At 44.6% G+C, this 14,025-nt stretch overlaps 1 protein-coding gene across 16 annotated transcripts in view; it reads left to right on the plus strand.

Annotated features, from left to right (window-relative positions):
- Positions 1-14,025, plus strand: part of ARHGEF33 (Rho guanine nucleotide exchange factor 33) — a 118,745-nt gene that overhangs the window by 52,754 nt on the left and 51,966 nt on the right. For 14 of the 16 annotated variants that reach the window (XM_086700418.1, XM_086700423.1, XM_086700413.1 and 11 more), the window contains 5 exons: positions 1,497-1,580; positions 2,752-2,835; positions 4,751-4,899; positions 5,901-6,065; positions 8,559-9,375. In XM_086700418.1, coding sequence (XP_086556544.1) covers positions 1,497-1,580; positions 2,752-2,835; positions 4,751-4,899; positions 5,901-6,065; positions 8,559-9,375 — 1,299 coding nt within the window. The remainder of the gene's footprint in view (positions 1-1,496; positions 1,581-2,751; positions 2,836-4,750; positions 4,900-5,900; positions 6,066-8,558; positions 9,376-14,025) is intronic. The other 2 variants (XM_086700415.1, XM_086700430.1) reach the window with 1 other exon arrangement.

The following is a 14,025-nucleotide window of genomic DNA, read 5'->3' on the forward strand; positions in this document are numbered from 1 at the left end:
AAAATGTGATAGGCAGTGGTTTGTCTTGAATGTTTTTTATTTTCACTTTTTGGAGAAGAGTGCTAAGTTTTGAAATCTCTGTAATGTTCTACAAAGAAAGTATGACCCAGGCCAGAGGTTGCAAACTCAAATGCCTACAGGGCCAGGTAGTGATATAAATCAGTGGAAATAAGTGGAGTATAATACAGTATGGACTGCTGGGAGGTGAGCTTAAGTGGAGCACATAAGCTTTTCTACAAGGAATATTATCCAATTATTATCCAGGAAGAAGGGACTAGAGTTTCCAGATCTGATATTTTAAGAGACGCTAGAAATCAAGAATTTTGTATGAAATTTCTTATTTAAAAAATATTGTGAGGGGCACCTAGGTGGCTCAGTTGGTTGAGAGTCTGACTTCGGCTCGGGTAATGATCTCACAGCTCGTGAGTTCGAGCCCCACATCGGGCTCTGTGCTGACAGCTCAGAGTCTGGAGCCTGCTTCGGATTCTGTGTCTCCCTCTCTCTCTGTCCCTAACCCACTCACATTCTCTGTCTCTCTCAAAAATAAATTAACATTAAAAAAATATATTGTGTGGGCTAATTAAAATTGGTCTGCAAGCCATAGTTAGCCTGCAATCAAATTCTGTATATTGGTGATTCTCAACTGTAGGTAACAAGACAAAGTTCACAAATTATTTACTTGTATAGTTTACAAACTATTTACTTGTATGGATATAATGCAATCCCTCTAATACCACTCTTACTTGTTTGTATTCAGTATGCTTTCTTGGGCTGAGAGTTGTTATATCTGTGGGAATATAACTTTGGAAGCTGAAAATTGCTTTCTTGAAGGCATACTGCATAGAAGAATAAACAAATGGTGGGAATATACAATTAGTGGCAAAAATTGAGAATCACTGGTCTAGACACCGGAAGGTGGGTTGGACAACGTTCCTCACTGGATGCAGATGACTGAAATTAAAAGTAACTTAAAAACAAAATATGCATTTTAATCATTTAACAATTTAAAAATACTTTTTCGAGGTGCCTAGGTGGCTCAGTTGGTTAAGTGTCCGACTCTTGATTTCAGCTCAGGTCTCAGTCTTGCAGTTCTATGGGATTGAGTTCTGCGTTGGGCTCTGTGCGGACAGTGTGGAGTCTGCTTGGGATTCTCCCTCTCTCTCTGCCCTTTATCTCTCTCAAAATAAATAAATAAACACACACAAAAAAATTTTCAACTTACATGACCCCTCTCCGCTGCATTGGTTTTTCACTTTCTCTCATGAAAGCAGGATTATTGAATTTTGGTTCTCAAGTTCATAGGGATATTTGCCTTAAAACCAAAAAGTTTAAGAAAATGAATTTAAAAACCCCCCAAAACATATTAACGAACACATTAAATGATCAAAATAATTTCTGCAAAGTACTCCTTTGTGAAACACACGACTGTAAAAATATTAGCTGCTATCATTCCTGTGTCCAGAGTCTTACCATGCATTTTTGTGTTTGTTTTTAAGAATAATTTCTTGGATTATTATGTTGCCTACCTGAGGGACCTACCTGAATGCATCTCTTTGGTTCATGTTGTTGTTCTGAAGGAGGTAAGGTGACTCTGTGTGTGTACTGCCCTTTGGTTACAGGTATATCTGTCGGAAGTTGCTCATCCACCTAGGGGAACACAACACATGCACTCAGCTTGTCTTCCAAGCTGAGGAATGGCTCCAACAGAGTCCCTGACACCCTACCTGGAGTTAAAGGAGCCCACTCGAGGATGAGTGCCAGTGCTTTGGTCCACGCCCTGCCTCCCTGACTCTCTGTTCTATTGCACTGGAAGTTTACACAAAGCAAACAGGTGTTCTAAGCAGAGATCCTCAGGCCACAGCTTGCATGCTCTATGAGGGTTTTTTTTTTTTTCCAGGTACAATTTGAATCTGAATATTAAACTGAAATCATCCTGTGTCAGTTTATAAGATCATAAAGTGGTTCTAATCATGTAGCTTTAAGTATTGCTACTGCAATGCTATAGTAGGTGCTCAAGAAGCACATATAAATATCTAACAATTCTAGTTATTTTAGGTCAATAGGAAGAAACTCTATCAGAAGCCTAAAGTTAAGAGTTAATCAAGTTTCACGAGAGGTGAGGGTCTCTTTCTTATTAACATTCTACTTCCACCCCCCCCCCCCAACTACTCTCAACCCTATAAGTATAACGCCTACCACATGTTAGCGCCCATCAAATATTTGAGGAAAGGAAAGTAAGGGGAGGGGAGGAGAGGGAAGGGAAAGGGAGGGAAAGAAAGGGACATGGGGAGAGTCCAACATGTTTGCTCTGCCAGCCCGGCTGACCAGTTTCTAGTTATACTCTGTCTCCACCCTCATGAGGCTCCAGTCTACCCTTAGGGCCTATTACTAAGCCACTGTAATGAGTACTTACAAGAGAACCTGAATGAATTTATTCAACTTGGTTATAATTTATTGAGTGCCCACTTGTGTCCAGCACTGTGCTAACAAGAGTAGTGGGGAGGGAGGGGGTTGTTTGGAAAGTTGGGTGGATTCGAAAGAATGAGATGATATGCTCCCTGCTACAGAAGAATTGTCTCCTTGAGCATGTCTCTGAACAAGTGGCCTATCCAATGAAGGACCATGACACTTTAGAGAAAGAAAATGCTCTGGGAATAAAAAACTCTGCCTACTCTGGTAGGACTGACTTTGGGGTTCTGCAGCCAGAGCCGGAGGGACACCGAAGAGTGACTCTACCTTTCTTTCATTCAGGGTGACGAAGAGATTAAATCTGACATCTACACACTGTTTTTTCACATAGTCCAGCGCATCCCTGAATACCTGATACATCTGCAGGTAGGCATGGCTGGGAAGCCACCAAGATGACTTTCAAGCTAAACTACTATTTTTGGCTTCTAAATGAGAAACACTGTAAAGGGTCAAGGAAGAATCATTGGTATTTCTAAAGAGTAATTAAATGATTTAGATTGCTATGATTATCCTATGCCTACCTTGTAGTACGAACCACAATCTCAATGTCTAAAAATTTTTGGTTCATGATGTCTGCCTTTGAAGTTCTATCTTCATTTACCAGCAATCACCACCTCTGCTGATCCAGGATCTTTCTATAGAAGCTCCTGGTAGACTCTAAGTACCTATTGAGTCCCTTCCATCTTGTTCTACAGCCATCTAAATGTACCCCTAAACTCTTACCCCATCCCCATCCCTGGCATCTAAGAAGTAAGTATCTATGTAACCTGTCCATTTAACTGCTCTTTGACTACTTTCTTTTGGCTTGAGTCCAAGAGCCTGCCATATATTGCTTATGTCTTATGTCACAGACAAAGCATGAAGAAGTTGATGAGGTGACTTCTGCACATCATTTTTCCACAGGGCTTGCAGCCCCTTGGAGGAAGTAGAGTTGAGAGAAAGGCTCACCAGCATCCCTACCAGTCCCTCTTATTTCTAACATCCACCTATTCTCGTTTAATTGCTGACTGATTTTCCTAAGTAATTCAGTTGAAAGCATCTTAGAAATGCTTGGGATTTATCTCAGGTAGAAGTAGCCCAGTATCACTATTAAGAAGACTTTCGGGGCGCCTGGGTGGCGCAGTCGGTTAAGCGTCCGACTTCAGCCAGGTCACGATCTCGCGGTCTGTGAGTTCGAGCCCCGCGTCCGGCTCTGGGCTGATGGCTCGGAGCCTGGAGCCTGTTTCTTGATTCTGTGTCTCCCTCTCTCTCTGCCCCTCCCCTGTTCATGCTCTGTCTCTCTCTGTCCCAAAAATATAAAAACAAAAAAAACAAAAAAAACAAAGAAAAAACGTTGAAAAAAAAAGACTTTCAATTATATGTGGCTTTAGATTTTAAGATCTTCTCACAATAAATTAAATTATCTTATTTAATGTTTTCAATAATCCCATGAAAGAGGTATTATTACCATTGCTTAGATAAGGAAATAGAGAGCCAAAGAAGTTAAGTAAGTTGCTCAAGTTAACACATGTTATAGGTGAAAAAATCTAGGGCTCAAACCCAGGTCTTGCAAGCAGTATGATAAATGAGAGCCCCGATTCTACTGTCTGACGAGTTCAAATTCTAGCTCTGCTACTTGTTAGATGTGTGGCCTAATGAAGATTCCTAACTTCGGTGTGCCTTGATTTCCTTATTTGTTAAACAGAGATAATAATTGCACCTATCTAATCTATCTGTGGTAAACATTAAATGAGAAAACGAATATGTAAAGGGATTAGTACTTGGCAATAGGAAGACTCAATACACATTAGCTTTCCAGATCCAACGAACATGCACGTTCCACTACCACACAGTAGGCAATATAGTAGGGACCACCAGACCAGGTTTGATCACAAACATCCTCCCCTTGATGTCTGACATTCTCACCATTAGTCTGACTTATTTGGGTTATAAGGCATTGCTTATAGACAGTAATTGTTAGAATGGCTCCATTACCTCAAAAATCTAATGAATAGATCCTTCAAATTTTTCAGATGGAATTAGCCTATGTTTACATCCAGCCAAAACAGGAACAATGATGACTATTAGTCTCCCTTGGTGGGATGGACAAAGAGAACGTCAAGTTTAACCTTTCAGATTAATTAGATTAAGATTAACCTTTCAGCCAATTAGATTGGCCATATGTATTGTTGTTTTGATTAAATGGCTACCAAACGCTCACAACAGATGGAGGCAAAGGGTACAAGAGACAAAATGTTTCATTCTAATTATGCAATGCTGCTTCCTTTTTTCCTCCATCCAGAACGTCCTGAAGTTCACAGAGCAGGAACACCCTGACTATTATCTACTTCTGGTGTGTGTTCAGCGCCTTCGAGTATTTATCTCGCATTACACCCTGCTGTTTCAATGCAATGAGGATTTGCTTATTCAGAAACGGAAAAAGCTCAAGAAGTAAGGTTCTGATGGTGCTGCTTAGAGGGTTTATCAAAGGTTTCTAAGAACAAGAATACAGACAATGTGGGTACCTGTCACAAGTAACCGCACTGTATTGAAAGTGGCTGAAATGCAGTGACAGGAGGTGGAAGAGAACAGAGAAGAGGTGGGGAATGAGATGGCCAGGCTGGCTATAGGGAGGGAGGTACCTATTACCTGGGGGAAATTACCTCAGAAAAATAAACAGTTTTACTCTAATACTTATGCAGACCCCCTTATCTCATGTTTCTAACCATTGAAATTGTTTCCCTAAGCTTGCCAGACTAAAAAAATGCAGTTTAAAGGCCAGAATGTGGGTTCTTTCATTAATTCAACAAATATTTATTGAGCACTTACTATGCATCAGGCATTGCTCTATGCACTGAATATACTGCAATGAACAAAACAAGCAAAAATCTTTGGCACATGGAACTCACTTTCTAGGGCTGGACAGCAAGTTAATAAGTAAGTTAGATAGTGATAAGTGCTATGGATAAAAACAAAACAAATAAGGGAGGGGTGGTGGTTGAACAAATTAATGCTAAAAAGAAACAAAAAGGGCTGACTGGGGAGAATCTGGGCTTCAGAGGGAACAGAAGCAATCTACAGCAGAACTTTCTAATGACCTGGATTTCCTTCAACCTCATTCCAATCAATGAGGAAAACAGAATAATTTCTGTGGGTGTTTGAGACCGGAAAAAGATGCTGGTCTGGGGGCTATCTGCCTATACCACCCTTTCCCCCAAACTTAATTCAGGCAATTAATCAGCATCCTTATTCTTGCCCAGCATCTAGCTTACACTGTTATGTAAACAACCTTGTTTATAGAGGGCCAGAGAGAGAGAGAGAGAGAGAGAGAGAACTTCACAGATGAGCTTCATCTAAGAAATGTTGTCTCCTTATCTTTCTTGTCCTAATCTGTGTGTTCAGAGCCAATTTCCCAATGTACACCCTGAAAATGATTACTTCTATTCTCATAGGTCATCCATGGCGAAGCTGTACAAAGGCCTGGCTTCCCAGTGTGCAAACACTGGACAAGATGCTTCCCCCACTGCAGGCCCTGAGGCTGTCCGCGACAGCGGGATCCACTCAGAAGAGATGCTGCAACCCTACCCTTCTGCTCCCAGCTCTGGCCCTGCTGTCACGTAAGCACCTGTTGCTGTGGAAATGCTAATGGCAAGGCCCTGGGTGCCAAGTGGTCTGTGTGGGGTAGCAGGACAGCCTGAACGAGGAGTATGATCTACAGGACTCTCCTCTCTCTTGCCCCATCAGGCCTATATGGGCAGGCAAGCAGCTGACGCAAAACTTGGATCCCAGAGGAAGGCTAATGTCAAGGGGCAGGCCTAGAGGCTGACGGCTACTCCTAAAAATTTACCACACATAACCACCCTCCATCTACAACTTAAGTCTCTTTGGGTTTGGACAGTGATTGGGTGGAAGAGAGTGCTGCAAGAAGACAGGAAGGCATCTTATAGCTCCTCAGAAGGGTGGGAACCTACTTACGTTCTCCAAAAGGTACAGTAGAGGGAGAGAATCCCAGTCAGGGGGGAGTGGAACTCCAGGCTCTGAAAAGAGAAATAGGCCTGAGGTGATGCACAGAGAGTGTAGTTTAGTCCTCCTGATTCCCCTTGAAGCTTCTTCATAAAAGGACTTCATAAGCTCTTTTCTCCACTTGTGACAGCTTCTCTTAAAGTTTTTCTGTGCAGTGGATGTATTTGACAGCTTTTTAAAGTCTCTGCATACAATCCGCTAGCACACTAAGCTGGATTCTTTTTTTTTTTTAAGTTTTATTTATTTTTGAGAGAGAGACAGAGAGAGTGAGTGAGGGAGGGGCAGAGAGAGGGAGAGAGAGAGAGAATCTCAAGCAGGCTCTGTGCTGTCAGCATGAAGCCTGATGCAGGGCTTGAACTCACACACCGTGAGATCATGACCTGAGCTGAAACCAAGAGTCGGACTCTTAACCGACTGAGCCACCCAGGTGCCCCCACTAAGCTGGATTCTTATTGAGCAAACTTCTTGATGATTTTTACATTAAGGAATAGGCCATTTATGTATCTGGAACTCTTTACCTCTAAAGGATAAGGATAAAGTCAACTTGGCTACTTTTGAAACCAATTTTTCTGGAAAGATAAGGGGAACCAAAACTCAAAATTCCAGGGGCAATGGGGTGGCTCAGTCGGTTGAGCATTGGACTTCGACTCAGGTCATGATCTCCAGGTTCGTGAGTTTAAGCCCTGTGTTGGGCTCGCTGAGAGAGAGAGACAGAGAGAGAGAACACACAGGAGCATGTGGGGCAGGAGCATAGAGAGAGGGACAGAGAGAAACCCAAGCAGGCTCTGCGCTATGAGTTCAGAGCCCAACTCGGGGCTTAAACTCACGAACCATGAGATCATGACCTGAGCTGAAATCAAGAGTCGGATGCATAACTGACCTAGCCACCCAGGTGCCCCCACTTCAGCTTTTATGAGAATGATCTTTGAAGTGAAACAAACAGAGCCCCCAAATGAAATCCCTAGAGATTATATCTAGCCCGAAAAGATGGCTGCCATTGGACTCTGTGTTGGGAAAACAGCCAGTAAAAAACTCAACAATTTTCCAAGTTAAAAGACAATTCAGGTTAGGTCAGCATTTCATTTATCATTTCTTTTCACCTTTGAAAGTGGGAGACCTCATTTTCACCTGAGAAAGATACTCACCAGAGTATCACCAGAGAAAGATACTCAGCATTTACATTTGTATTTTTAATGCATTTTTGTGGTAGGATTAATAAACGAGTAGAACAATCAGGCTGGGTCAGTGTGTAGTCCTCCACTCACATCTGCCTGGCTGTTACCTTCCAGAACTGGCAAATCACATCCAATGTGATGTGTGTGCTACCCTAATATCCTATGTAAATTATTCGTTATTCATGATTAAGCAAAATATCCTTCCATGAAATTGGGCATATTCAGAGTGACAGCCTTTTCATTTCGGTCATGTTTTTGTGGGTGAAAGTTTGAGACAACTTTTAAAAGCATGCTCTATAGCCACAAGGAATTTTTTAGTTTTTTTTCTTATGAAAACTTCAAATATACACAAAAGTGTACAGGGAACCCCACATACCATCATCCAGATTCAACAGTTTTCAAGTTTGTACCACACTGATTTCATCGAGGAATATAATTGTTCTTAAGCGTGTAGGTCCAGGGGTCGAATAAAAGTTATTTCCATTACTTTGTATCATATTGCTAGGGCAAAAAAGGGAGAGGAGAGAAAGGAGGCATCTTGGGGCTCTGGACACGTGGTGGGCGGGTAAGAGCGTCCATATGTGGAGTGATGACCATCCTGGCTCACCAGCCATCTCTGCGCAGAGCCTTCTTGCTCAGACGGATACTTCAGGCATCCGCTTTATAGATGGCATTTTCACCCTCCCACGTGGGGGACCAGGGCTCATGGGGACTCCCTGGCTGGAGACGCCTGCGGAGCTTGGTCGGTGACACACGTAGACGCCGGGGAGGGCAGAGAGGAGAGGACCTGGCAGTTTTGCGCCCAGGTGCTTTCTGGCTCCCGTGTTGCTCCCGGCTTCGCGCTGCTTGGGAAGCGGCCTGAACTAACCAACCGTAAGCACACCTCTTTTTGTACTGTTTCCTTTTTTACAGACATTTGATGCCTCCAGTGAAGAAAAGCCAACAACAGCAAAGCTTGATGGAGAGCATGCAGCCCGGGAAGCCCAGCGAGTGGGAGATGGAGGGCAGAAAGCACGAGAGGCCCGAGAGCCTCCTGGCGCCAGCGCAGTTCTGTGCAGCCGAGCAGGACGTGAAGGCGCTGGCCGGGCCCCTGCAGGCCATCCCCGAGATGGACTTCGAGCCCTCGCCCGCCGAGCCGCTGGGCAACGTGGAGCGCTCCCTGCGGGCCCCGGCCGAGCTCCTGCCCGACGCCCGCGGCTTCGTGCCCGCGGGCTACGAGGAGTTCGAGTACGGCGGCGAGATCTTCGCGCTGCCCGCGCCGTACGACGAGGAGCCGTTCCAGGCCCCGGCCCTCTTCGAGAACTGCTCGCCCGCCTCTTCCGAGTCCAGCCTGGACATCTGCTTCCTCCGGCCCGTCAGCTTCGCCATGGAGGCCGAGCGGCCCGAGCACCCGCTGCAGCCGCTGCCCAAGAGCGCCACGTCGCCTGCGGGCAGCAGCGGCGCCTACAAGCTGGAGGCGGCGGCGCAGGCGCACGGCAAGGCCAAGCCGCTGAGCCGCTCGCTCAAGGAGTTCCCGCGCGCGCCGCCCGCCGAGGGCGTGGCGCCGCGCCTCTACAGCACGCGCAGCAGCAGCGGCGGCCGCGCGCCGCTCAAGGCCGAGCGCGCCGCGCAGCCGCACGGCCAGGCCGCCGCCGCCGCAGCGGCGGCCGCAGCCCGCGGCGCGCCCAGGACCTTCTTCCCCCAACAGAGGTCCCAAAGCGAAAAGCAGACCTATTTGGAAGTAAGGAGGGTAAAGTAAAACCGAACCCAGACCCACAGCGCCGGCAGCCCCGGGCCTAGATCTCCAGGGAGCAGCCTGGGCTCCCCTAGCGTGGAGGGGAAAGCGGGCTGGCCAGAGGGGGAGCGGAGGCCGTCGAGGGAGAGCCCAGATCGGAGGTTTGCCCCCTCAGATGCCCCCGGAGGCGAGCGGTAGCGCCCGTTCTGCAGTGCCAGGGCACGAGGGCGTGTTCTACATGTGTATGTATGACGGCAAAGAGCCAGCAGGACAGACGGACTGTTAGACCTGCTTACACCGCCCCCCTCCCGCCCCCTCCAAGAGTTAGACGTGTCCTCTGCCTCGCTGCTTAAGCTGTGGCACTTCACAGTTGCACTTCACTTTTAAAGACCTGCACGCAAGTCCCAGGCTCGTTTCTTCCTCTGCCCGCTAGGCGCACCTTCTTGTTGAGGCGTTTAAAACCCAACACGGTGTGCCAGCCTGCTCCACTCCTCGACACGCACTAGCTAGTAGCTACTTGCTCGTAGCTAGGGAAGAGGCAGGTGGCTCCATCTCACAGTGGACTCCCTGCAAAGTCAGCGGCAAAGCGAAGTTCATTTCTGCTTGCTTACCTTGTGCCTGGGAAAGGGTGTTACACTGCTTTGCAGACTCCACTGGGATGGGGACAACAAAATAGTCAAGGAGACATTGACTCACAAGTACCTTCTTTAGCGTCCATATCATTGTTCAGTATTTTGATGTCTAACCTTGCTGTCTGCAAGCCTTGGGACATTTAAAGAGGTGTTTAAATACTTACCCATGAAAGGTCTAGTAGTTCCTGAGCAAACACTTAATTTCTCAGCATGTGATTAGAATAACGCAATTTCTGATTAAGCAGAGAGTAGCTGGATAGCTTTGACCTCTGCCACCATCCTTCCTCTTCAACATCACTTTAGAAATGGTGATTAGGGTTTACAGGGCAGCTCTGTATTGGTACATCTTGAAAATGATATAGTCCAGAATTAACTTTACCTGCATTAAGTATCATTTGTATCAAGCGCTGGAGATCCTTTGCCTAGGCTGAGGCTGCGGGTGTTCCAGGAATAAGGGCCCTATACACCTATTCCTATTTCCAAGTGAGTGGGGACAGAGTGAGGATCACTGACTCCTTTCATTCATTCATTTTTCAGCAGACACGGAGCTCCTGCCTCCCACTGGGCTCTGTCCTAAGTGCTGAGGGTTCAGAAATGAATGGTGCCTAGTCTCTGACCTCCAGGACCACTGGCTTATTGCAGGGAGGAAACACAGAAACACAGAATTATAATAAACTGTGGAAACACAGGGGAGGGGTATTTAAACCTTCCTGGGGTGATGATGGTCAGAGAGGGCCTCCTGGATAAACTGAATGTCTGAATTCAGTTTTAAAAACTGCCTAGATGATGAGTGAGATAGGGAAATATGAACAAATGTGACAGGCCACAGGAACAGGAAGGGACTGGGTTGTGAAGAACCTTGGAACTTGTAGCTGATCTGGACTCCAGGAATCCAAGTCCGACTGGTTTCTGCAGAGGGACCTTCCTATGCTCAGCTAAAATTGCTGGGATTCCCCCAGGGTTCCCAGAGTTTTTTGTTTTTTTTTGTTTTTTTTTGTTTTTTTTTTTTTTTGTGGGGGCTCCGATTTTCAATTCTGAGCGTTACAAAATTCTATTAGGCAAAATTTCTTAGACAACTCAATCTTGGATATGTGTTGAACTTTAAAAGTTCATTAACAAGGGAAGGAGATAGGAAATAATAATGCCAATTCAAAGTGACTTGGGATGGGCAAAGATTTACATACAGAACCTTCTAAGTAGTATAGTCTAAGCTGCAAAGAATGCTTTTCACATATTCATAGAAGTATCTTTTATCCCCCTATTTAATATGTGGAAAAATGGGAGTTCAACAATTGACAGGAAAAAAAAAACCCATTAATCAGAGATAACAATATTCCTGAGAAGCAAACAGTAAGTAAAATATTTGTGGCTGTTTATCAGGCATACCAGATAATACTAAACAACATATCAGGGACTATTAACCACACATACTAGACAGCAAGTTTCATTCCTTAACAGTGTCAGACATGAGTCAAGTCAGTTCAGAAAGTGACACTAGGAGATATCAAACAGAGATCAATTAAAACAGGCCTTTTCTCTTACGGTTATCACTAAATTTGCCAAGCACGTGAGGTTTTCATACAAAGTTCACCTTATTATTTCCATTTTTGGACAAAATTTTTCTTTCTAAAAATCCAGAAGGTGTGGATCGTTAGGAATCCTAGAGAGAGGCAGAATGCAAAGTCCAGGTGGGCCGAGGCTGTGTGTGTCTGTGGGTCTATGTGTGTGCACGTGTGTATGGGTGGGGATGTACATGCATGTGTGTATAGGGCACATCTATGTTTGTGTATATATGTGTATGTGTGTGCATGTGAGTGTGAGTGTTTTTGAGGTGAAAGTGAGATAGGGTTTTAGTTGGCAAAAGATGAACCATTCAAAAGCCGTGTCTTTAACGGTGTCAGCTCTTTCCTGCTGAGATGTATAAAGCTCTTACTGTTCCATCTCCTTAAATATACTCTGTGTATCTTCCACCCCTGTCCTGCGGAACCAGCCAAACCCTGTGTCTCAGAGTCAGGAGAGAAAGCAACATGATTTAGTGCAAAGAGCACCTGACTAGGTGTCAGGAGATCTGGGTTCTAGTCCCGGCTCTGCTGACAAATAGCTCTGTGCTTTTGGACAATTCACTTGGCATCTCTGTGCCTCCAGTTTTCTCATCTGTAAAAATAAGCCAATATATACCTTACTTAACTCACAGGGTTGTTGTAGGGTCAGGCCAAGAAAGATAAAGTATGTGAGAATGCTTTGGTAAAGTCTGGGATGTTATATAAATGCAAGATATAATCAAGATCATGATTGCACAGAGAGATTTTCCTTAGACTTAATATATGTAGTTCCTAAATAGTCCCTCAAAGCCCAGTTTTCAAAGTGTGATCCTTGGGCTAGTAGTTCATTACCTGGGAGCTTAATTGTAATTGCAGAATTTGAGCCCTGCCCAGACCTACTGAATCAGATTCTGCATTTTAGCAAGCTTCCCCGGGGTGACATACAAACATTAAGTACAGGTGGGCAGGAGGATAACTCAAACCACTGGTTTTTAAAATCTAAGTGTGCATAAGGATTACCTAGACCTAACTCCAGAGTTTCTGATTCAGAAAGTCTGGGTGGGGCTCAGGGATCTACATTTTATGTTTTATTTTTAAAGTTTATTTATTTTGAGACACACAGAAAGAGAGACAGAGAGAGAGACAGAGAGACAGAGAGAGAGGTGGGAGGGAGTAGAGAGAGAGGGAGAGAGAGAGATTTCCAAGCAGGGTCCGCAGTCAGTGTGCAGCCCTCTGTGGTGCTCGATCTCATGAACCATGAGATCATGACCTGAGCAGAAATCAAGAGTCTGATGCTTGACTGCTCAACCAACTGAGCCCCCCAGGTCCCCCAGGGACCTACATTGTAAATAGAAGCTCCAGTTGATTCTCTTGCTCCAGGACCACACTTTGAAAAATGCCACAGTAAGCCATCAAGATATTGCTCTCCATAGTTTAGTTATGACTCTTAGTAGAGTCCAGAGAATCTCTAGATCTGCTACTACAACCCCACGTTAAGTTCTCAAAGTCAAACCCATGTTTCCTGAAAAAAAAGAAAAAAATCCCCATGCTTCACTTCACTGTCAGCAAGCAGTCACCCATCCAGTTTATGAAAGTTTTGGGTAGTGTTTGCTTTGACTTCTTGGGTTCTCACGTTCAAAATTAAGCAGCTATTTTTGGTTACTTTTAAGTTTCAGTCACCCTCATAGTAAATATTTTGTTCATATGGAACATAAATATAAGTGCATTTTTTATTTAGCACATCTCACTTATTTATTTATTTATTTATTTATTTATAAATATTTATTTTTGAGAGAGAGAGAGAGAAAGAGAGACAGAGCATGAGCAGGGGAGGGGCAGCGGGTGAGGAAGACACAGAATCTGAAACAGGCTCCAGGCTCTGAGCTGTCAGCACAGAGCGCAACGCAGGGCCTGAACTCATGAACCACAAGATCATGACCTGAGCCGAAGTCAGACACTTAACAGACTGAGCCACGGAGGCACCCCTAGCACACCTCATGTTTAAAAAGAAACTAGAAAGTTCACAGGAGATAGAGCCTTCTTTTTTATTTATTTTTACTTCACATGCCAAATACCACGGACTAAGAATTATAAAAACCGTATTAAAGGTGTATTTGCAGGTTGGAAATGTGTGGCATGCACACAGACACTTGCACGTACATGCCCAGATATACATAGTTGCCATTTACTTCTAAACAGATCTGACCTCTCAAAGCCTCCTTCCCTCATTTATGTCTAGGAGAGTCAGGAACATGAGTTTAAAACTAACATTACAATCAAGAAACTGCCTTATTTTGTGGAAAGAGAAACATATGCAGAGATGTGGGGGGACCACTACTTGTTTTCCAGCAGAACAGTATTGGTGCCAGAATAAGAAGTTATTCTCCATAGTCTAGATACTTGCTAACTTCCTTTATGTCCTCATCTTTATTGTTATAGGATAATCCTACTCTAAGACTGTTTGCCTTGATACATACAAATTATTTCTGCAC

The sequence above is a fragment of the Puma concolor genome, chromosome A3 (assembly GCF_028749965.1).
Source record: "Puma concolor isolate L17-30 chromosome A3, mPumCon1.1.hap2, whole genome shotgun sequence".
Classification (NCBI taxonomy): Eukaryota; Metazoa; Chordata; class Mammalia; order Carnivora; family Felidae; genus Puma; species Puma concolor.